This window comes from Cynoglossus semilaevis, chromosome 7 (assembly GCF_000523025.1).
Source record: "Cynoglossus semilaevis isolate Cse_v1.0 chromosome 7, Cse_v1.0, whole genome shotgun sequence".
NCBI classification, from domain to species: Eukaryota; Metazoa; Chordata; class Actinopteri; order Pleuronectiformes; family Cynoglossidae; genus Cynoglossus; species Cynoglossus semilaevis.
The window spans coordinates 9,039,301-9,063,086 of record NC_024313.1 but is presented as its reverse complement, the minus strand read 5'-3'; the positions used below and the strand labels follow the sequence as shown (position 1 = coordinate 9,063,086).

The 23,786-nt window shown below is 39.6% G+C and overlaps 2 protein-coding genes across 6 annotated transcripts; both read left to right on the top strand.

Annotated features, from left to right (window-relative positions):
- The first annotated feature begins 1,335 nt into the window (after window positions 1-1,335).
- Window positions 1,336-3,742, top strand: iyd (iodotyrosine deiodinase). 2 transcript variants are annotated; one of them, XM_025057032.1, is made up of 5 exons: window positions 1,336-1,554; window positions 2,666-2,858; window positions 2,963-3,118; window positions 3,233-3,389; window positions 3,473-3,742. In XM_025057032.1, the coding sequence occupies exons 1-5, from the start codon at window positions 1,398-1,400 to the stop codon at window positions 3,653-3,655; spliced, it is 846 nt and encodes a 281-aa protein (XP_024912800.1). In that variant the 5' UTR covers window positions 1,336-1,397; the 3' UTR covers window positions 3,656-3,742. The 2 variants fall into 2 exon arrangements, with proteins under 2 accessions (XP_024912800.1, XP_008311489.1); XM_008313267.2 differs by having other exon boundaries at window positions 1,338-1,554; window positions 2,666-2,854; window positions 2,959-3,118.
- A 480-nt stretch (window positions 3,743-4,222) lies between these two features.
- Window positions 4,223-15,430, top strand: sec63 (SEC63 homolog, protein translocation regulator). Of its 4 annotated transcripts, none has more exons than XM_008313263.3 (20): window positions 4,223-4,497; window positions 5,885-5,984; window positions 7,840-7,954; window positions 8,035-8,147; window positions 8,242-8,303; window positions 8,402-8,460; window positions 8,537-8,587; window positions 8,696-8,804; window positions 8,905-8,999; window positions 9,087-9,219; window positions 9,319-9,411; window positions 9,608-9,753; window positions 9,849-9,996; window positions 10,585-10,697; window positions 10,822-10,893; window positions 10,985-11,137; window positions 11,233-11,409; window positions 11,714-11,914; window positions 12,789-12,893; window positions 13,208-15,430. In XM_008313263.3, the coding sequence occupies exons 1-20, from the start codon at window positions 4,374-4,376 to the stop codon at window positions 13,343-13,345; spliced, it is 2,307 nt and encodes a 768-aa protein (XP_008311485.1). In that variant the 5' UTR covers window positions 4,223-4,373; the 3' UTR covers window positions 13,346-15,430. The 4 variants fall into 4 exon arrangements, with proteins under 4 accessions (XP_008311485.1, XP_016889327.1, XP_008311486.1 ...); XM_017033838.2 differs by having other exon boundaries at window positions 10,982-11,137; XM_008313264.3 differs by having other exon boundaries at window positions 4,224-4,497; window positions 10,585-10,667; window positions 10,982-11,137.
- Window positions 15,431-23,786: the final 8,356 nt, after the last annotated feature.

Genomic DNA, 23,786 nt, shown 5'->3' with positions numbered 1-23,786 from the left:
AACAGCTGCTATTTATAGCCCAACGCGGAGACAGGCGAGAGGGCGTGGCTAACCAAAACTGAGCGTCCAATCATCGAGCTGCCGCTCCTGATTAAAGCGAATGCGGTCATTACTATTCATTTTCCTCTCGAGATTTGGATATAATGTTGGTTTTTTCTAACCCTTTTTTTTATATATAATTGCCAGATAAACTCTTAAAACTATATTTAATATAATTTTAGTGATCCCGCACTAAATTAGCATGTTGCAGTACCAAAATGGACAGAATAAAAATAGAATTAAGAACAGTAAAAAGTATCGAAGTATAAAATACTGCACAAAATAGACACGATAAAATAAGGTCCTATAATGTAATAATAATAATAATAATAATACTCGTCCAAAGAATTGAAATAAATGCTTGTCGGTTTTATTTGTTATTTATTAAAAATGTGAATGTTTGATATGACTACAACGCAGACGTGTATGATTGAACGCCTCAACCTGTTTTGATATGCTGTCTGCAAATCGACATGCAAATGTTTTGTGGCGCCACCTTTCGGCTGTACTATACAGTTACAGAAGTAACGTGGATAAAATGATCCATATAGAGAATTCATAATGACATTGTGGAAAAGGCTCAATATTATCTTATAATCATTTGTAACATGTTTTGTTTTCTCTTTTTGACAAATCTTTACACAAAACGCAGTAAATTTAACTTACAATACGAAACTCAAGACAATACTTTGATGAGTGGCACAAAGTCTAATGTGTAAGAGTATAGTGTCGTCCAATATGGTCAATCTTTCACTCATGTAAATCATTGCGTGAATTCTATTCTATTCTATTCTATTCTATTCTATTCTATTCTATTCTATTCTATTCTATTCTATTATATTCTGTAAATATGCTATGTTAAATGACATTTAGTTTCTTTACAATGTAGATAATAACACAAAACAAAGATAACGAGCAATAACAAGAATAATGCAAAATGATCTGAAGTGACTCATACAGAACTTAAACATTTACAGCGTTTTTTCTATGATGGCAGAATAAAGGGTTCAAACCCACTCTCGATTTCTGCGCTTTCTTCGTCCTACTACAATATACTGAATATATTTAACTTTATATTCTTACTTTACTTTCAAAATTAATACATTGCTGGTTGAAAAAACATTAACTAGAGGGTTAAGGTTAGGTCCTGGAATAAAATACCTCTTTCATGGTTGAAAAGTTCTGTTAGGCAACTGGACGTGAATTTTCTTTCAACCACTTTCATGGCACGCCTCTGCTCTTGAATGGGACGGGCTAGGACCTAGTAAGGCGTTGTTCTCTCTGACGTTAACCCAGATCTCATGTCAACATTAGAGGGGTTAATATCCTCTTCATGTGCAGTCTGACAGACAGGAGTCATGGCTCTCCTCAGTGTTCTCACACCAGTGCTGGTAGTGATTTTTTGTCTGGTCCTTGGGTTTATGCTGCTGAAGTCTCAGCAGACTGCACCAATAACTAACCCCAGACCGTGGGTTGATCAGGATTTACAGGACAGCACAGAAACAACAGAGAAAGGTAAGATAAGAGCGATAATTTTTCTTTTCTTTAGGCTTAAATAATTTGCATGTAAATATATTAAATCAATTTGAGTCAATAGAAACTACTCTAACCAGATAAACGCGTGATTAATTTGGTTACACATCAAAAAGAAGAAAAGGAGTAATCAGCTATAGTGAGACCGTGTATATTTATATGCATTCTTACAGTAAATACTGTTTAAAATTATCCATCCATCCATTTTCATCCGCTTATCCGTTACCGGGTCACGGGGGCAGCAGTCTCCACCCAAATCACACTGCACCATACCAACCCCACAAACCTTCCTGCGGGTGGTGAGTCCACTGAAAGGTATTAACCGCCCTAACTGGGATTCGACCTTGCCTCTGGGCCAAAGCGCCACTTGTTTAAAATTAGTCTCTCTGAAAATCATAAATTGAGTGAAATTTTCCAAAATAATAAAAAAAAGGTAAAATACTTTCCCCACTGTGGGACAAACAGTGCCTTGCTCTGCAACAGCTCCTGCCCGCCTGGCAGACCCTTGCCCCCTCTTTGGAAACAGCTGCAGTAGTCTGTGACGGAATTAGTCAACAGTTCTGCATCAGTAGGACTTTGAGTCCAGTGCAGGGGAACAGGTCAAGAACCATTGCTGCTTACACAAACATGATATAAGCAGCTAGTGGTCGCCACTCTAATCGACTTCAGCCTAAAAACAGTGATGTCCGTTATTAGAAGGATCTAAAAAATATTTATTCTGGTTGTGGGAGAAATTCTTGTGTTAAAATCTATTAAACATTTGACAAAATCAATTTTTCTGTACAGGATAAAAACATATTTTTTTTATCTTAACTCTGCTGGTACAGATAACGTACAACCTTTGCTCAGAAACAGAGATGGCTATATATCTGCAGATCTTTATGATCGGGACAAAAGTTAAATAAAAACAAAAAACAAAACAATAAAAGCTGAGCTGACTTGCTGAAATTCTACATGTGTGTTATATACCTGTGGCAATTTTTATTTGTTGACACCCTTGAACGATTGGACAGTTATCCACTTAATTGTTATGGTTCCTCTCATATCAAATGAGTCCTCCAACTCATGCTATTCTTTTGGTCATTGTTTGTAGAGGATGAGGTGGACAGCAGTGAAGAGCACTGTCAACAAGTGCCGTTCTCCACACAACGTTATTCTGAGGAAACCATGCTGAAGAGGAGCAAAGATTTCTACATGCTGATGAATCAGCGAAGGACGGTTCGGTTTTTCAGCACGGAGCCGGTGCCTCTAGAAGTCATCGATAATGTCATCCACACTGCAGGCACATACAAACAAATGAACATCTTACTGAAATATATAGTCAGAAGAGTTTGGGTATAATCTTGTAATTGTCTACTTTATATATTGCCCTTCTCCTCTGAGCAGGTACAGCCCCTAGTGGAGCTCATACAGAACCCTGGGTATTTGTGGTGGTATCTGATGCTGATTTGAAGCACCAGGTAAGACTGATCATAGAGGAGGAAGAGGAATTGAACTACCGTCAGAGGATGGGCGATAAGTGGGTCCAAGATTTGTCCAAATTAAAGTACGTACCAACACTTGTTGAACAAATTTGTGTTTATGCACCATTCTGTAATTTACACAACCAAATATTAAGTCTTGAGTTTACCTTTTTTTTTTTTTTTTTTGTCTTCTGCAGAACAAACTGGATTAAGGACTATTTGGATGATGCACCATACTTGATCCTTGTCTTCAAACAGACTTATGGAATTTTGTCAAACAACAAGAAAAAGACACATTATTACAACGAAATTAGTGTCTCAATATCCTGTGGAATTCTACTTGCTGCACTGCAGGTACATTCCTTTTAAAAATACAGACCACCTTCCTTTGTTTTCCTGTTCATTAATACACCATGTTTGAAATGATGTTTTGCCAGAACGTAGGTCTTGTGACCGTCACATCCACTCCTCTCAACTGCGGCCCCAGGCTCAGGCTGCTGCTCAAGCGGCCAGTCAATGAGAAGCTGCTGATGCTGCTCCCTGTTGGTTACCCTGCACCAGATGCTACTGTTCCTGATCTTGCACGCAAGCCATTGGATAGAATTGTTGTACACCTGTAAAATAAACAATTTCATGAGGTGCTTTAATGTGATTGATGCTTGCAATTATTACAGCCATATAATAGATTAAAATATAATACACACAAAGTTGTATTTAAATTTGCATTATTATGATCATTATTATGATCATTTTCTTCTTCTTCTTCCTCTTCTTCTTCTTCTTCTTCTTCTTCTTCTTCTTCTTCTTCTTCTTCTTCTTCTTCTTCTTCTTCTTCTTATTATTATTATTATTATTATTAGTAGTAGTAGTAGTAGTAGTAGTAGTATTGTTATTAGTATTATTACTAATACTAATCATTTTATTAGTAGTAGTATTTATATTATTAGATAAGATAAGTCTTTATTCATCCCATAAATAATGGACTATATGAATTCATTTTGATACTGTGGTTTGTCAAATGGGCTATACCGTAAATTCAGACCAATACATTTCTATTTGTGTGTTTGTTATTTGATAACAATTGGCTGCTTGATAGCCAGGCGCGTTTGTCCCCGCCATCATCGATAGGCGTCAACAGGGAGTAGAATTGTCGCAATAAAAATAAACGAAGAAGAACTTCCACACTGCGCGTGCGTACACCACGTAGCCCAGTGCTCAGGCTCAGCGTTCTGAGCTCGTTGCTAACTGGCTAACTAACGGTCTGTCCAGTCGCATACATTGGGTTAGGAGGGGAAGCGCGGTGGCGGAGAAGAAGGGAGACCTGAACGCCGCTAAGAAATGGCCGGACAACAGTTCCAGTATGACGACAGCGGCAACACATTTTTCTATTTCCTTACGTCCTTCGTCGGACTTATTGTGATCCCAGCCACATACTACCTCTGGCCCCGGGATCAGAATGCAGGTAAGGCCCCATGTCTGTCTCTTTGCTAACTTAGCTAAACTCGCTGACTAACTAACAAGCTTCAATCACAGCGGTGTAAAATGTTTAGGTCATTTTAGACCGAATACAGGGGAGTTTGTTCTTCTGCCTGAACGGCAACGTGATGTAGAGACTGCACAAACCAGACGATGCTAGATGGCAAACCAGTCCACGTCTCACTAAGTGCACAGTATCACCAGTCAACTAGTGTTGACACAGTTTCCGGCACTGCTTTATTAATCTTCGGCACACTTGACACTTTAACTCCAGACAGGTTACAAGAATATGTAACAATGTTGGCATCGGAAAAGTTAAACAAATTAGCTCCCTTCCTATTCTACGTTTACATCTTATCTTTAACTGTAGCTATCTGTTTGTCAACAACAGAGCTAATTAAACAGAGGTTATGTAACATATGCTCAAACTCACAATCTTATCGATATGGTACTGCAAAAGACGCTGTGTTTGATAGCTCTATAGTGGTTGCATAATTTCAAATGTAAATTTGATTTGTCATCCATGTTATTTTTTATTTTTCTTTTAATAGCAAAACCACTTATTCCAATTAAAGGTCACACCTTAAACGTTGTGTGTAGTCTGAGTGGCTGATGGGTTTAGGAGAGAGTGAATGTAACACCAGGAATTAGCTCTTAGCTGCCTCCTACAAGGAAGACAGATATGGCAGATATGATTTCAGTAATCCCAGTGAATTATGGTGTAATGTGCAGAAATTATTACATGCATTAAAATGTAAGAGAGAGCATGTAGTGTGGGTACAAAAAAATGGGGTTAGGTGTGACAAGATGATGACAGCATGAGTGACATATGTGTCATGATAACCGTCAAACCTGTTTTAATGTATGGTCTAGAGCAGGGGTCTCAAACTCAATTGAGCTGAGGGCCACTGCTGCCACCACCAGTCTTTGCAGGGCCACATCACTGTTTGATGTTCAATAAAAAACAAACTAACTAATATTTTTTTTAAAAAGTAGAGAATTTGTTTTTACAAATACTGTATAACAGTTCAAACAGAGTAAACATATTTGTCCTGATGTACAATGTTTAGCAAATGATAGCATTTAAATGAATAATTGAATTGTTATATTTGTAAACTAATAGACAGTAACCACAGGCAGGAGAAGAGATGGTACTTAGAATTGTAGAGCAAAAAATAAACGTCATGGTATAGAAAGTTGTCATTTGCTGATTTAGAGGCAGTTGAATAGTAATAAGATGAGAAAAAATTATAAAAGAGAGCAACCTGGTGGGGAAAGATACCGTGGTACTGACTGTGACTGTTTTAACTGTATTCCTGTGTGAGTGATCATGTTTTTATTGTTCTTATTTTTATTTTATTTTTATTTACCAGAACAACTGCGCCTAAAGAGCCTCAGGAGGGTTCACGGTCGCTGTCTGTGGTACCGTCTCAGGCTGATGAAGTCACAGCAGAGCATTGTACCAACACTAAAGTAGGTCCAACTGTTTTGTAGTGTGTTTCTGCACTGTAATAATAGTGAAATCTGCTCCGAAACCAGTCTTCGAAGCTTTATGTCCTGACCTTGAAGGAACGCTCAGCCAGATTCTCTCTAGTCTCAGGGTCTAACAGTAAATCCCTTTGTGCGAGGTGAAAGCCTCTCTCCATTAAAAATGTTCGCCCTCGCCACACATCATAATGATGTGACATTGGGATGTGGTAAATCCAGTGCAAGCCAAAGGAGGACAGTAATGACAGTGGATTTAAAGTTAACATGTTAATGGAGTCCATTAAGCTCCTGTGGAGCAGCATACTCATGTGAATGAATCTGCTCAAGTCAAAAAGTAAATTGTGACACAGTTGCATGATTTTTGCCTCAGCTTGTTTGTCAGCACCATAACAGGTTCGGTGCCTTTTTTCCTTTGTTGCCAAACGTCTTGTCACTAGTTTCAATGGAGCCATGACCTGTCAGATCAGTTTGTTTGTTCAGTCTCTGTGATCCTCCCATCATAGACGTGATGTCACCGTGCCATACGACTGCACTCGGAGTCAAGAGCACAACAGCTTGTGACTCTGGTGTCATGATTAGCCAAAGGCCGTGCTGCCAATGTTGTTCAGCTTTGGGATGTAGCTGTATTTTCATATCCAACATTTAAGTTGAAAATCTTGTGCATTGTACTTACAGTCAAATACATTTTTATGTAGCTTTGTAGCTATTGGTAATGTTTTTATGTTTAATGTGATAAAACGTTGACACTGCAAGTTTGTTTCTAGTTATTGTCCTTAAAACATTTAAATTGGATAAGCTTACCTTAACTTTTATTTTTAGCGGTTTCACACCACTGTTTGATTCCTGACTGATTAAATATTAGTATGGTTGATTGATTCAATTTTTAAAATATTAAAAACTGATACAGGTATTTTTATTTGTGTACATACACGCACATATAAAGAGGAGAGATAGACGTTTCTTTTTACAGACCAATAAATACATCATCATCTCACACAGTCCTTAGCTATTGAACTAACACTGTGTTGCTTAGTTACACCAGATGCTGGTGTAAACACTACGTCGCATTGTTTAACATTTGTCTTTACATGACACATATGCCTCAGTGTTGTGTATATGACTGCATTTCTAAACCTATTTTTAATTATGGACTCACATTGAAACATTGCATTTTGATTGATTCAGTTGAGTAATGTTTTTTTTATCTGACTAAGGGATGATTTGTCCTAATGTCAGAGTATGTGGTTCCTCCACTCTGCTGTATCAAAACAGTGTTGTCTGTATTTCTGATCTGTGAATTTTCTTTTGGTTTTTTTATGGTTCGTCTACTCAGACAACTAAATCAAGTGAGCAGTTGGGTTGTCATGGCAACAGATGTTGCGGTGCAGACCACAGGGCTTTTTTATTGTCATGGAAACAAGTTCACACAGGATGCATAATTTATATCCAATGAAAATGACAGATACAAGCAGGGCTGATGGATTACACAGACCTGAAATTCAAGGAAAGCTGGTACACTTGCATCAAAACATTTTGGAAGGTTTTTAAAGAACAGATTAAAATGGCAATTGAAGAGAAAGCTCCCAATATATGTTAAATTACCTCTGGTGATAAGGCTTGAAGTGGAGTTAGAGACACAGGGATTCATAGTTGTATGTATAACAAAAAGATAAAGTCAGACATTTTTATCTTTTTATTTTGCCGACGATTTTTTGATTTAAATCTATGAACAGTAAGAAGATAGTGTCCCATTAACATGAAGGAGCTCTGAAGTTTGCAGAGAGGACAGATGTTTGTGTGTAGGTCTAACATTTCCTGTTTGTGTTCTGCCTCTTCTCAGGAAAGCCGCTTTGCTATTTGGGTGGGCTGTGTTCCTGCTGCTAGCCTACAAGGTGTCCAAGTTGGACAGAGAATACCAGGAGTACAATCCTTATGAAGTCCTAAACCTGGACCCGGTAAAATATCAGAAGAATTGGCTGTAAATGTTCCTTTAGTTTGTCCGCTGTTTTTTTTTTTCAAATATCTGTCTCTCCAGGGTGCATCGCTGTCAGAAATTAAGAAGCAGTACCGTGTACTGTCGCTTAAATTCCATCCTGACAAAGGTGGCGACCAGGATACGTTTATGAGAATCGCCAAAGCCTACAATGCGTAAGTGACACTTTCTTTGTGACGTTTTCTTTGTGATGCAGTAAATAAGACTGCATCTGTTTTGATACTTATATTTGTATTTTCTATTCCACAGTCTGACCAATGAACAGTCACGGCAGAACTGGGAAATGTACGGTAACCCTGATGGACCAGGAGGTAAATAAAGACAATTTTGTTTTTTGTTTTTTAAAAGTCCTTTGTAAAGATGGAATGGTGTCATAAAAGTGGTTTTGTTGTTTGTTTTTTTCTCTCAGCTACCAGCTTTGGCATTGCCCTGCCTGCCTGGATTGTTGACCAGAAGAACTCGATGCTGGTTTGTCCTGAGTAATTATGTTATTGTTGTTTTTAATATGCACTCAGTAACTAAAAGACAACATTGTTTCTTGCAGGTTCTGTTAGTGTATGGATTAGCCTTCATGGTCATCCTTCCTGTGGTTGTGGTAAGTTTTATATAGCCCTTAAACCAGCGTCCACTTCATTCATTTTCCTCTTCAACCCCTTAATGATTTTACTTAACAAACTGCATGTTCTTTTGTCTGCTGTCATAGGGCACATGGTGGTACCGCTCCATCCGCTACAGCGGCGACCAGATCCTCATCAACACCACTCAGCTTTTCATGCATTTCATGTACAAGACGCCCAACATGAACATGAAGCGTGAGTTCATTTGACACACACTGTGGTGGCTGTAGCATTCATGGAACTTTCAGAAGTGCTTTAGTAGCCAATTTACTTTAATATTTAATACGAACAACAGGTTTGGGTATGGTATTGACGGCTGCGTTTGAGTTCGACCCCCGCAGCAATAAAGAAGCCACCATACGGCCAACAGACAACATCGTAGTGCCTCAGGTACGAACACGAAGACAACTTTCTGTTTTGTTTTTGTGTGTTTGCCAAGAAATCAGTTCTCAAAAAACGTTTATTTTTTCTTTGCAGTTGATACGTGAGTTAGGAAATATCAACGTGAAGAAGAAGGAGCCTCCATTCTGTTATCCTTACAGTTTGAAGGCCAGAGTCTTAGTGCTGGCTCACCTGGCTCGAATGGATGTGTCTGAGGAGTTGGAGGAAGGTAGGACCCTGAAAACACCAGACTACTTATTCATTGGACTTGATGCAAATACAATTAACTAGTCACCTACATCAGGTAATGTGTGTTTTCTGTTCCCAGATCAGAGGTTTGTAGTGAGGAAGAGTCCAGCACTCCTGCAGGAGATGATCAACGTGGGCTGTCAGCTGACGATGATGGCCAACAGTAGAGGAGGTACACATGACATGTACACAGGTGGAAAGTAAAATTGTAAAATGCTTAATATAGTTGCTGAAATTAAAAATTAGGTTTGTTAATACACAAAACTTTCAAGGTTATACAGGAACCTAAAAAAAAACCTTTCCAGTCCATCTGTCAGCTGCTCTTGATTTTGTTATTAATGGATTGATGATCATGTGTGTCTTTTTAGGTTTTCACGCCCCGCGCCTGGGAACAATAGAGAACTGCATGAGACTGACCCAGATGATAGTTCAGGGCCTGCAGGAATCAAAGTCACCACTTCTGCAGCTACCCCACTTCGAGGAGGAACATCTCCGTTACTGCAACTCCAAAAAGGTACCTAACAGCACACCTGTGTCTGTGCATGATGGGATATCCTTAATGGTGTGATTTGCGTCCAATAAATCCTCACTGTGTCGTCATCTCCGCAGTACAAAGTTCGGAGCCTGCAGGACCTAGTGAGTATGAAGGACTCAGACAGACGCAGCATGTTGCGTTTCCTGGGAGAGGAGAAGTACGAAGAGGTCATGGCTGTGCTGGGCAGCTTCCCTCACCTCACCATGGACATCAAACTGCAGGGTGAACTGAATTTTAAGTTTCTATAAGATCAACCATCTGTTAGATGAACTACACTAAAATTCTATTTGGAAAGTTTCTGACTGTGGAGGACAGAATAATAACAAAATAAAACTGGCAGAGGAAAAAAATCGGGGATTTTAAAGACTTCAAAGAAGACTAAGAAAAGATGTTTCTAAAGTTCCAAGAATAACTGTTAGGCTGGAAGTGAAAGATTTAGCCCTGCATGCAAATAAAGTGTGAAAAAAAACCACTTTGAGGAGAATTCGGGGAACACACAGAGATTACAGACAAAGAAGAACTTTCCTTCTGCAGAAATACCCTCAGGCCACATTGCAGTCAGCTAGAGATAACCTGGAGAGAGATGGCATACTGAAAGAATAGTATTTGGTCATTTGCTGCAAAACTAAGAAGGGTTGAGCCTGGAGGACATGTTCGAGTAGACGTGGTCCACACAGTGGAGTTGTGGACCACTTACTGTATCAGGTCTTTCAACACCACTGATGTGGTAAACACTCAGAAGGACAGTAAATATTTTCAGTGTCATATACTAACATATATCTGGTTTCTGTCCACACTGTCTCTCTGCAGTCTTGGACGACGAAGACAGTAATAACATCACAGCAGGCTCCATCGTCACAGTCACAGTCACCCTAACCAGAAAACGGATGGCGGTAAGGACTGACACTGAAGTCACATCAGCTGTCAGTAAAACTTTAACAAACTCCATCTTTTTGCCTTGTGTTTGCATTTTCGTGGTTTACCACTGGAGGGCAGTGTTGACAGTATGCATTGAAAAACTGATTTGTTTTTGTAATGCATACATAGGACATGTTTGAAAAAGAGCAGGACACAACACAGTGTCCAGGAGAGGAGGCTGCTGCTGCCACAGAAGAAACGGTAAGAAAAGAAAGAAGAAACACGTACACACACGGCGAAATTAAACTATCATTGATTTGATGTGACCTTCTGGTGTGTTGGTGTGAAGCAGGCAGACTCCAGTAAAGCCAAAACCAAAGTTTGGCAGAACAAGAGCAAAGGAGCAAAGAAAACGGCCAAGTCCAAGAAGAAAAAGTTAACCAAGAAGAAGGCCACTCCTGCACCGGCCAAGTCTAAACAGGCCAACGGCAACGTAGCAGGAAACGTACGCGTCCTTTTTCTACTCACATTTACATCTGATTATCAAACGCACCACCCCTGTTGTCACTGTTGTTGTTTTGGGTTTTTTTGTCACTGCAGGAAGTGGCAGCTGCAGCATCAACGGCAGCAGCAAAGGAAGAAGAGGATGATGCCTCGGACAAAGGCAGCGAGTCGGATGAGGGCGAGGTCAACAAAGACTCTGCCAGCGAAAGAGACGATGACAGCGACAAGCAAAGTGACACTGAGGTGGATGAAATGGCAGGTGACGACGAGGAGGTCAGAAAACATTTTACACAGTGCCAGTGGTTTCTGACAAGTATAATAGAGGACCATTTGGCTAATTTGTCTTGTTGAGATTTGTGAACATTTGTCCTTACTTTTTATTTTTTTATTTTTTGGTACCTTTTGTTGCTCTTTAGTAATACAAACATTGTTTTGGGTTCAAGTTGTTTAGTTGCTTCAGTCTAGTTTTAAATTCTTGTGTAAATTCTAGTTTTATTTGCCTTAATGTAAATCAATCATTCTCCAGAAATTAGTTTTACTTTTAGTTTTCCCTTTGCTTTACATTTGCTCTCTACAGGAGTGGGAGGCGTTGCAGCAAAGCATTCAGCGGCGAGAACGAGCCCTGCTTGAGACCAAATCAAAAGTGACGCACCCCGTCTACAGCCTTTACTTCCCCGAGGAGAAGCAGGAGTGGTGGTGGCTCTACATCGCCGACCGTCGGGATCAGACCCTCGTCTCTGTTCCCTACCATGTTTGCACACTCAAAGACACAGAGGAGGTGAGTTTGTGTGTCTAAGATCCTTGAGAAGGCAGAAAACATTCACACTCAGAGACCATTTCAGTTCACAGAAAATATTAAATGTAATGGAGTCCTGAAAGGTGGTCTTTTAAATATACACAGAAGTTTGTGTCACTCTAATCCATCCTGTAATAGTCTTCAGGTACTGTCAATGTGGTCAGTATATGAGGGACACATGTTCACACCTTATTCCTCTGGTGAGAGGTGCACAGGTGTTTAATTCCCAGTTTACACCGATGGACCTGCTGTTCATCTGCAGCAGGATTGACAGCAAGGTAAAAGCTTAATGAGGGCCTGCTCTGCATGACTTCCTCCACCTGCTGTGGCGGCAGGTAGCGTAACAGCTACAGGATTAGCCACACGTGCGTAACAGATCCGTGTTAGCAGTCAGTTACTGTCACTGTGTGAAACCCAGATGCTGTCGATGTCGTTGTCATTGAGCCACTCACACATTGAAGGTGTGACACGTTTTTCTTGGTAGAGCATAAGAGTCAGTATTTGCTCTCATTCCAGGCGTCGTCACGGCTCATTCTTTATTTTCACTGCATAGTAATTAGTAACGCTGTTCTAATGATTAGACGTTTGGATTTGGTTTCATTTGTGTGACAGAGTAATCACAGCTTGGCTAATGTTGGTTCAATATTTACAGTTGGAGCCTGTCATCCTGAGATGAGTCATTAACGAGTCCAACTGTTTTTTTTTCTAAATTGTAATATTCTGTTTCAGTAAATAGTTGACTGCTACTTACCTTAAAAGGTAATGATAACAAAAAAATAAACAGCAGGTACAAAAGTGAACAAATAAATGTTTTTGCAGTGACCACATGACTGTAGAGTCTTTTTGTGATTCCCAGGTTGAGCTGAAGTTTCCAGCTCCCTCCAAAACAGGGAACTACCAGTATTCGGTTATCCTCCGCTCTGATTCCTTCATGGGACTGGACCAGATCAAACCACTGAAGGTGAATAAAGTCCAATACTCGTGTGTGTGTGCGTGTGTGTGTGTGTGTGTGTGGGTGGGTGGTTACCGGTGGTCACGTGTGTTTACTGTATTTCTTACATCCCACGTGAATCATTATTTGGCTTGACCGGTAGTCCAGTTCAGCACCATGGACAGAGTCAGTCCACCATGTTTAGCCACCATCATCATTATAAACAACTAACTGTTGTCAATAATAAATAGTTTTTTGTTTTTGTTGTATTTTTTTTTTATAAGCTGGAAATATAAATTAAACACCGAACCAAACTGAGCTGCTTTTCACTTGTGTTTCTCTAGTTGGAGGTCCACGAGGCCAAAGCCATGCTTGACAACCACCCACAGTGGGACATCCCTGACACGGAAGAGGAGGACGAGGAGCAGGAGGACAGTGATGGCATCGAGGAGAGTGAAGAAGATGATGAAGACAACGATTGAAATTTAAAAAATTGAATGGGGACATTTTCAATCCAACAGCCTTCTCCCACGGACTGGCCAGCAATCTGTTCCAGACCCCACAGCCGTAATCCACAGCGAACAACCCTGCCCTCCCTGCCACACAACTGCATACACACACACACATGCACACTGATGACAGCTTCCGAGCAATTCTCCCATCGGCTTCTTCCCTTAGTGTGTTCTGTCCTAACGATAACGTTAACTGTGACCATGGCCCTTTTCTACAGAGACTTGTTCTTTCACTTTCCGTATCTGGCGGATGAAAAGTCTGTGAATACTTTACACCAGACCCATGTGTGTGATTTGGCATGTATGTGACAGGGTGATTTTTGTGTGTGTGTGTGTGTGTGTGAGTGAGTGTGTGTATGTGCGTACGTGTGTCTCCTGTGAGTTTGTTACCTTGTATGTGTTTATACAGGTATGAAAGGTTGTCACACTGTGGACTGGAGGACCTATTTTCTGGGCTCTTTTCCTGAGGGGGAGAGAGAATGTGCAACAGCTAATTCTAAGTGGAAAAAAACTAGCATCACAAACTCTTTGTGGAAGTCGTGACATTATTCTAATGCCCCTTTTTTTTAAATCACACTGCACCAAATGATTTCCCTTCAATGAAACTTTCTTTTGGACAATCTAACAACAAAACATGTGAGCTTTAGCTGTTTCTTGTCAGGAATCACATTAAAGTTTCATATTGTTTTTTTCTCTAACTGTTTCCAAATGATCACCCGCCACCCACAGATAGATAGTGATGCCTCTGCTGCAGTCAACCTGAGAAGACAACTGTCAGAAGTCTTTTAAAATGAATCATAAGTGTGTAACATTACAAAGATGTTTAGTGTTATGGTCTTTATTTTCTTAATGTACAACAACAAAGATGTGGATTTTGGTCTTTTTTTAGGGGCTCAGATACTAATACTGATATAAATAATATACTTGTGGCTTTTCAGACTTCCTGTCCATTGTTGCACATTCCACTGTATACTCATTGTCCAAAAAGGCCTTATGAATATAACTGAAAGACCACATCATGCACATCCTTGGGTGCCATGCACCGGTGGTTCATGGGAGGGTAGAAAGTAGTCGGTAGTTGTTTGGTCATATAATCCTACAGCTCTGCAGAATTGTTACATATCATCACTGATGCTGCCATGACAGTCACTGTAAGTAGTCAGGTCTGGGGCCAGGGGGTTAGCAGTGTGGGACAAACAGCTGCACCACGATCTGAAGTGGTGTGAACTTGTTACAAGTGGTGTGTGGTGTAATGCTGATATTCTCTTCAGCACCCCATAGTCAAGCAGAACAAAATCTCTGACTTTTCTACACTCGAGGTTCTGTTCATCAAATCTCCTTGTGGATCTTTTTATTTTTATCCATCTTCTGCAGAAATGCACAGAAAAACCTGATATCAGGAGAAATTCTGATGAAAGAGATTTGTTCATCTCTGTTGAACTGCAGTTACAACAAATGTAAGACAGAACTTTGTCTTATTTTTTTTTTTTTTAATTATTATTCATTTTTTTCTCCCCTGTTTTAACCTTGGTTGTATGTCAGTTAGAAGAATGAGAAAATCAGGGCTTCCCTGTACCGCTCTGTGGGTTTTCACCGTATGTCGTCAGCATGACAGTTCCATTTTCAAAAGATATAAATAGAAACTGTTTCACCAGGAGTATCCTCACAATACCACATTTTAGTACAACGCCGTTGTAGGAGAGGTCGTTCTCTACCTTAATACCACACACACACAAACACATGCACGCACTCTACCCTTCTTTAATCGCATTTGAAGCAGGTGTATGCTTACAGGTAACATTGTACTCTTGAGTATTTATCGCTCTGCAATAGAATGTAGCATCAGTGGTTCGACGCTGTGTTGGGAAAAAAAAACAAAACTGCAGTGAGGTTAGATACTACACCGTGACACAGTCCAGACTGGTCCAGTTTGGACCAACTACCCAACGACTATCTGTCTGCCCCTTTTGTTTACAAAGGAACTGTCATTGTAAATGGAAAAAAATATATTATTTGTATTTAAAATCATTTCAAATAAAAACCTTTTAAATGAGATGCTGTGATTGTCTCACTTGTGGGAAATGACAAAGGTGAGAAAAACAGACGATATGACGATTCATGTGAAAACAATATTCTAACATTTATTTAGGTGTAAAATCAATCAAATCAATCAAAATGTTTATATTGCTATAAAATTTATTTTTTTAAAAAATGACACTACACAGCAGGGCTGAGGTTTAATTTTAAAAGGATTTTTTTTAACTCAGCTTAATTTCAGGATTATTTACAGTTCACAGCCATTAAAGTTCATGGTACGATAACTGCACAGCTGGAGTCTGTCGTCACCCTGCTGAGGTATTTTTTGAGGACTGAACTGCTGTTGCTGTAATTACGTTACTGTCTCACACACGTGCACACACACATCCTTGCACAGCTGTTCTTGTGAGGACCTTCTTTGGATTTCCATTCATTTCCACAGCATGAAAAGGATTTTAAAATGTAATTGTTACTACAGTACAGTTGTACATATGCATCAGAATAGAGAAATTCTGCCCCTTAAATGTAGCCTCTAGTAAAACACTAGACACAACATGTAAAGTATGTTGGCTACTGTGGAGTGTTAGGAGTCTGTTGCTATGGCAACTATAAGCAGCCAGGGGAGGACAATGGGGTTTGTTAAAGGAGGAAACAGACAGAGATATGCAGAATTACCATCGTTACTTCAAAGTGTCCAGAACCAGCAGCAGCAGAGACTGAGACAGTCGGACATCAGACGGGGAAAACCGACTGCTGAAGTGAAGAACCATTTCCTGCCGTTGGCAGCGTACATACAATACTGTAATATTTATATCATTATGATTTGTTCTGCAGTCAAGCACTTTCTGGTTTTAGCTCAGGGAAATTAAATAACATTGCACATATATAAACAATATACAGACAAACTTTGTTGTGCAGCAAATGTTTGAGTTAAAGGTAAGAAAAACTATTTTATTGATGCAATAAATTGAATCAAAAGCAGAGTTGACTAGTTGTTACAGGGTTCCAGGGTTCTCAAACTCAGGTCCCCCATTCCTATCTTCAACTAGATGTCAATACTGATTTATTTTTGCTACTGAAGATAAAAAAAAATCAATTGATTTGTTTCTTTATTCATTAAATGTAGGCGATATTATACAGTGTGTATAGGCTTTAACATGTTTTTGTTTTGATCTCTCTCTCTGCCTCTCTTTCTCTCTCTCCCTCTGTGCAGTAATGACATTTGGTTCCATGTCTGCAGTTGTAGGAGTCTTTCGTCTCACGTGCATTTCAGCTTCTACCACAGTCTGTCTGTCAGCACACTGGAGGTTTCAGAGGAGCCAACACTGTTAAGCTGCCACTTCCTGATGCTTTGGACATCATTTGTCTTTGTCTTTTTGTCAGTTCTGAAATGGAAACTGCAGCACCTGGCCCTCAATTTATACACAGGCCGCAGGTTAAGGCCCCTGGGAGAAAGAGACGACGGCCCCCCATCCGTAGGTTGCAGTTCCAGGGTTATTGCATTGAGCCTCTCCTGTCTCACAAGGCTCTGAAAAAGAGAGGCAGGAAAACTGCACTTAAGGTGGGTGAGTTGTTACTATGTTGTTTCACTCCTCAAGCCTGAGTCGTCTGTTATCTGATGCTGAGGGTGTTGTTTTTCTAAACCTACCAATTTTATATTTATTTTTTAGAACTTTAATAATGTTAAATGACCTTTGATGAATAAAAATAATACATTTATTGAAGTATAGTATATTATGAAGTATATAGAAATATTCTTAAAATAGAATAATAAAACAATTATGCATTTTAACCTTTATTATAATAAAAAGTGTTATAATGTTCACTAACAAACCTAATGCTATTGTAAAGATTAAGGTAATTTGTCCATGCACATTCAGCACTGTTTTCCACCACTGACTTTCTGTCACACAAATTTTTGAGTTCCTTTTGCTTAATGGCATAAGACCCAGCCCATCTGTGTGTATGTGTGCTGGTGCAGCCCGGACTGGTGCCTGACCTATCTATAGATGACCGGGTCAACAGATCTCCAGACAACACGACAGTCTGAGATAGGCTTCGTCCCGCAGGACGCTGTGATCGTTCCACACTCCACCACAACACAGGTCCTAACAGGTGAGTGTAAAGATTGCCTAGAGACACCACGCCACGCACCGCAGTTGCGCACAAAACCCATGTATCAGCAATGCAACTCTGCAGACAGGATTTAATTAACTACACTTTATAAAAGAACGTGCTCTTTGGTAATAAAGTGTTTCAGTCTTTAAGTATTACTAATCGTTTTCTCGCTTGCGTCAAACACACGTGTACATCGTTATTCTTAATTGCCAATTAGACGCAGGTCCGGATGAACGACAGAGGTAGAGAGGTTAGTGAATGTTGGATTTTTATTCGCTAATGTTTAGGTTTAAAAGTTTAGACTTGGCCTAAAGTACAGGAAACATTTTTTAATTCGTTTATTGTTTTGTTTTGCTGAAAATAAAATGTATAAAAGTATATAATATAGTACAACAATGTAACAATAATGGCAATATGAATGAATAACGACATTAACTAAAAAAAACGGGGACGACGATTGCGAGAATATCGCGAGAGTTCAGCGCGCTCACTTCCTGTTTGAATGTAGACACGTTTTTGTGTTCCACACTGGACACAGGCCTGCCCCTTCAGCCAGAGGTGAACATGGCAGACGTCTCAGAGAGAACACTACAAGTGGCCATCGTGGTCTCATTCGCCGCCGGTTTCTTTGCTGGCTGGCAGGCGAACAGGATGCGAAGGAAATTCCTGGACTGGAGAAAGAAACGATTGCAAGATAAACTGTCAGAGACGCAGAAGAAGCTGGATTTAGCGTAGTTAGCTCATATAAATTTGGTAAGGCTACTGAACGTACGTTTTAGGACAGGCCTCCTATTTTCCCTGAAGTTAATAACAGCTACAAAAATCCAAGATAATAGCCTGTATGAATGATATTTAATTGTTGACACAAACTGTCAATACGTTTTCAGTGTGGATTCGCATTGCCAGATCTTGGGTCATTTGGTTCATAATGAAGCTCTTTGGATCTAGGATCCTGGATCTTCAGCTGTGAAGATCAGTCCTGACGTTTGTGCACTGCCTTCCTTCACTTGCCTCCACTCTATTTCCACACCTTTCTATCAAACGTGGACTTGAAAATGTTTTTATACCATTGCGTTGTGAATACAGCCAAATGTTACACATCTGGCCATATTTCTGATATTACACTGATTGTACAGTGATGGTATGTTCCACTGCTATGTCTAATAAATTATTCATGTATTTATCATGTTTATCATGGTGTTTTATTTTAATGTTAAGTTTGATCTTAGGTGCTCACTACTGATTGATTTTATAAAAGATGTAGTGTAGCGTCACTTTTGCTGGCATATGTTTAAGACAATTTAACTGCTTTGTCTGCAAAAAAAATTAAATATGTTTAATGTCTATTGATATTTAATACATAAGAAAAATCATGGTGCTTAAAATGCAGTACACCGTGTTATACATGCATTGCTTTTCAAAAGTTTCTCACTTTGTGGGGAAAAACATAGGTGAAATGACATTTGGTGCCTTCAGATACATATTGAAGGTATCAAATATATATATACTTTTTATATATCTATAATATGTATATATATCAAATAAATACACAAAGCAATATATATGGAGTTATGTAGCAAAGAAAGAATGTTAAATATCTCTGAATATGTTATGTTTTATATTTTAGATTCCTTAGCCACCTGCTGCTTTGCTGACGGTGCTGCAAGTCCTTGGCCTTCCTTCAATGAGCTTCATGATGTAGTCACCAGAAATGGTTTTCACTTCTCTGATGTGTCTTGTCAGGGCATTTGTGGAATTTCTTGCCTTTTTAATGGCATTGCCTATCATACAACTGTCAGAATTCATATTATGGCAAGAACCAACAGGCTTAAGAACTGAAGATCAGTCAGTCCAGAAAATGATAAAACTTTGAGTGTATCACCAAGAACAGCCGCAAAACCCATCAAGCACAGGGATGCAACTGGATCACATGAGGACCGCCCCAGGAAGCGAAGCGCCAGAGTCATCGCTGCTGCTGAGAATAAGTTAGTAGCAGACACATCTCTACCACTGTTCAGAGGAGACTGTGAATCAGGCTTATATGATGAATAGCTGCTAAGAAACTACAACTAAAGAAAAGAAAAACAACAGATAGAGACCAGTGGAAATCTGGGTTTTGGTCTGATTGGTCAAACTTTGGTTCCACCCACCCATGTCGCAGAAAAGGTAAGTGGATGGTCTCTATGTGCATAGTTCCTACTGTGAAGCAGTAGCTGGTGTGGGGGTGCTTTGTTGGTGACACTGTTGGGGATTTATTCAAAATTCAAGGCACACTGACCCAACATGGCTAAAACCACATGGTGCAGCAACATGCCATCCCATTCAGTTTGTGTTCATTTGGACCATCATTTATTTTTCATTAGGACATTAGGACAAACCCACCTCCAAGCTGTGTGAGGGCTATCTGACCAGGAGGGAGAGTGATGGATGCTGCCCTAGATGACCTGGCCTTCACTGCCACCTGAACTAACCCGAAGAGATGGATTAGAATGAGATTGACCACCGAGTACTCAGCATCTTCGAGAACACCTTCAAGACTGCTGGAAAACCATTTCAGGTGATATAGATATATATTTAAATGGTTCGTTTGTTTTCGGGCAGTGCAGTTTAAATAACACATTTGAGTTAGTGGTCTTTTAGTCTTTTATATTTTTAGTCTGAACTTGTGCATGTGGCAGGATGTGTCTGAAGGTGGTGCTAGTGCACTTCAATAGTCTTCTCCAGGCTATGCCTTCAGTGGCTCTGAGTTAGATTCTGTGAGCAGATCCCTTGTTTCCTTCCTTCCTCCTTATGAGTGACCATGCGGAAGCTGTATCTCTCTCTATATATTAACATATGCTTAATTTCCCTTTGTGGTCAATAAAACTATTTCTATCTGTCTATCTATCGATCTATCTATTTTACAGGCAAATGTTTTGTAAAAAGCCACAGGTGGCATAAATAATAAATAAGGTGCAAGGGGTTCTACATCAGGGCACTTCTGTAATTTTGAGAATCTCAAGGCTTCTGATCTCAAAGCAAATTTCCTTCAAAACCTGATGCTTGCTTCTATCAGTAAAGTCTATAATAACAAGGACTGTTTAAATCATGCATTTTATAGATGATCTAATTATGACTAAATTACACACATTTGCTTCATATGCCTTAATGTGTGGATTAGTGATGAGAAGCGCTCAGGAAAGCAGGAGACTATCATCACTCAACTTTGTAATCAAGTCACATCATACATTATGTTATTATGCAAAAAGCGTTCTCAGCCGTTTTTCACTGTCTTCTGCTTTTAAAATTCACCCTGAACATCACAGCCTTTTTTTTTTAGTTGGAACGTGACAGGCAGCTTAGCAGGAATTAAAAAATATGCGAGAGTGTGTTGACAAATTGAGGGGAAATGAGTGTCATGGGAGGAGAAGTGTGTTGCTGTTTGTGTTTTGGATGAGAATACTGCAGAGGGTGTTTTCATCCTTTAGTGTCTAATGCTGTGGCTAAATTGTGATAAATAGCTTTCTGTATTGTGCAGGGTGAGCAGGCAAATGCATAGATGACGGCTGTCTATTTATTTTGCAACAAGATGTGTGTGATTGCGTGCGGCAATAGCACAACACCAGCGAGGCCTGGTGCCTTCGGTTTGGAAGAATGTTCAAAGTGTATGAGAGACACCGTGCCTGCAGGAGAAGATGTTCAGCAGAGGCAAAAATGAATGTGATGGAGTGAGTTCATATTGACTGCTATGATTGATCTGATTTTCCTAATTGGCACTCAGACCTCAGAGCCCATGTCCTTCTCCTATATTGAGTGTGCTCAGTGCGAGTGCCATGTTTAATAAGCTTCTTGATTGGCTTTCTGGTTTTGTGATTGTGCCCCGAGGCTATTGAGAGAGGATACAAAACAGGGTTGGAGAGGACTTTATTTGCATAGTATCAAAAAAAAGAAGGAAACATCAAAATAATTAGTATGTTAGTAATGTTGTTTTAAACCAAACCGGACCCTGCGGCCATGTCAGCAGCCCTGAGAGTGCCCAAACGGGTAGAGCATTTCAATAAACTAATTGCTAACAGGAATTTGCTCCCAGTGAAAATGTCAGACATGATGTTGAACAAACCAACTGCTTGTTTTTATGGTTAAATATCAGCCTCTTAGTGAAAAGTAGTCCTGCTTACCTTTTTTTTTTGTTTTGTAAAATGTTCTTTGCAAATTTACAGTTACACTGGGGACAACGTACAGAGGACATTTTCCATTGTCTTTGTGTTGACATTAATGCATTAAATGCTGATATTTCTGAGATGACATTCATGAATATGGACTGTATACAGATGTACCAACATGACTGACTGGGCTGAGTTCACTGTTATAGCCACAATCAATTATCACTGTGTAAACAGACGCTGAAGACCGCAAGTACATTTACAATTATAAAGGATTTCACTATTTATATTATGGTAGCATTTAGTGGCACAAACATGACTGACTGGGCTGAGTTCACTGTTATAGCCACAATCAATTATCACTGTGTAAATAGACGCTGAAGACCGCAAGTACAACTGAACAGGAGTGATTTGAGTAAAGAGTCCCAATAGAAGACTGAGCAGATCAGCCAATTCAGAAACACTTTCTTTCTGCTCTTCAAACACTTTACTGGAGTTCCAATATATTCGTGTAGAACTCACAGACTACACCCAGAGTGCTTAGAGGAATGTCGTGATGTGTTGGTGTATATATACTGTCCAGTAATATCAGCCAAGCTCATTGTCGATGCACCAGGATGGTCTTTGAGATGGCCCGGAGTGTGTGAAGTAAATATCACACGACAGACTGAAGAGTTTTCATCCGGCCATATTGAAATAACTTCAGCATCAGCAACATTGAGCATTAATCAGGTACTGCAGTAGTACATGGAAAACTTGGCAGTTATTCCAAAGGATAAAGGAGGCAAAAGTGGGACCTTGATGAAAGTACAGTATTAGTTGGGCAACAGTGTTCCACAGCAGTGAATTGCAGATGTCCTCAGCAGGGTGACCAGATGGTGCAGATCCAGATTTAGAAGTTGACCTTTGTGAGGGTGGGGGAACAGTGACTAAAATCCAATGAAGCATGAATATAGACAGGAAATGTGGCAATAAGGTGGCACAAGGCAAAGACTGTTGAGGTTGGTTGTAGGGCAGCGGTCTTACATTGTGAGCCTAAATCCAGGTCATTTAAAAGTTCCACCTTAAATCAAGTTTTCTTGTAATGAGGTTATAAGAAACTAAAAGATCTGATGTCACCAACAGAACCCACTTGAACATCCTGTCATAGAATCATTGCTTTCATTAATTGCAGATAAGTGATCATGTCATTAGTGATGCATTGTGCCACTGTTCTCTTGGCTGTGGAATAGGCGACACATTAGAAGCAATTTAGAGTTCAACTCCTTGGCAAAGCACACTTAGGTTAGGGAGTTTGGTCCTTCGATTTGTTCGTCATTATGGTAATGATTAATGGATGAATTATAGGACACTTACAAGGATAATTTGGATTGCCTGTTTAGAAATTCCCCTGCAGTGGATTTCTAATCACCTCCATCATAATAACAGCTTCATCTTCATAATTAATAATCTAATCTTAGCAACCAAAATAATTCAACGACTTACTCAGCCTTTGTATGTGCATTATTTATGTCAGTGATTTGAAAGTGATCTTTCAGGCTGTTTTGGCCTTGACATTTTATCATAAAAAATAAAGAAAAGAAAACATTTCGTTTCATGGCAGCTAGCTGCTGTGACGACTGTTGCATAAACAAAAACATTAAAACTTTTGAGTGTCACATCTGATTATTTTCAGATGTATTTATTTGTTTGCTTTCTTTTCTTAATTCTACTGAAGAGAATTTTGTTCTCAGCTGTTAATGGACAAAAACAATGACAGAAACCATTAACACTGTTGTGTGGTGGACTCTGCACGAACATCAAATCCATTAGAACAACATTACAATTCTTTCTCTTCACATGTTAGACAAGCACTTTACAGTGCACTGTGTTCTGAGTTCATTTCTAATGATGGGTGCTTGAAGCAGTAGAGCAGTTGTTCTGGTCCTATCTGGTTCTATCTGGTCAGGATGAGGTCCAGCTGTCTCCCTGTCTGTGACTCACACCAGTGTTTTCTTCTTAAATGAGCAGAAGAAACGTTCAGCTCTAATGTCATCCTGCTCTTGTGAGTATGGTCCATTGGTGTAATGGTGTTGTGTGTGTGATGGTGATGATGATGGTGGCACTTCGGGGCT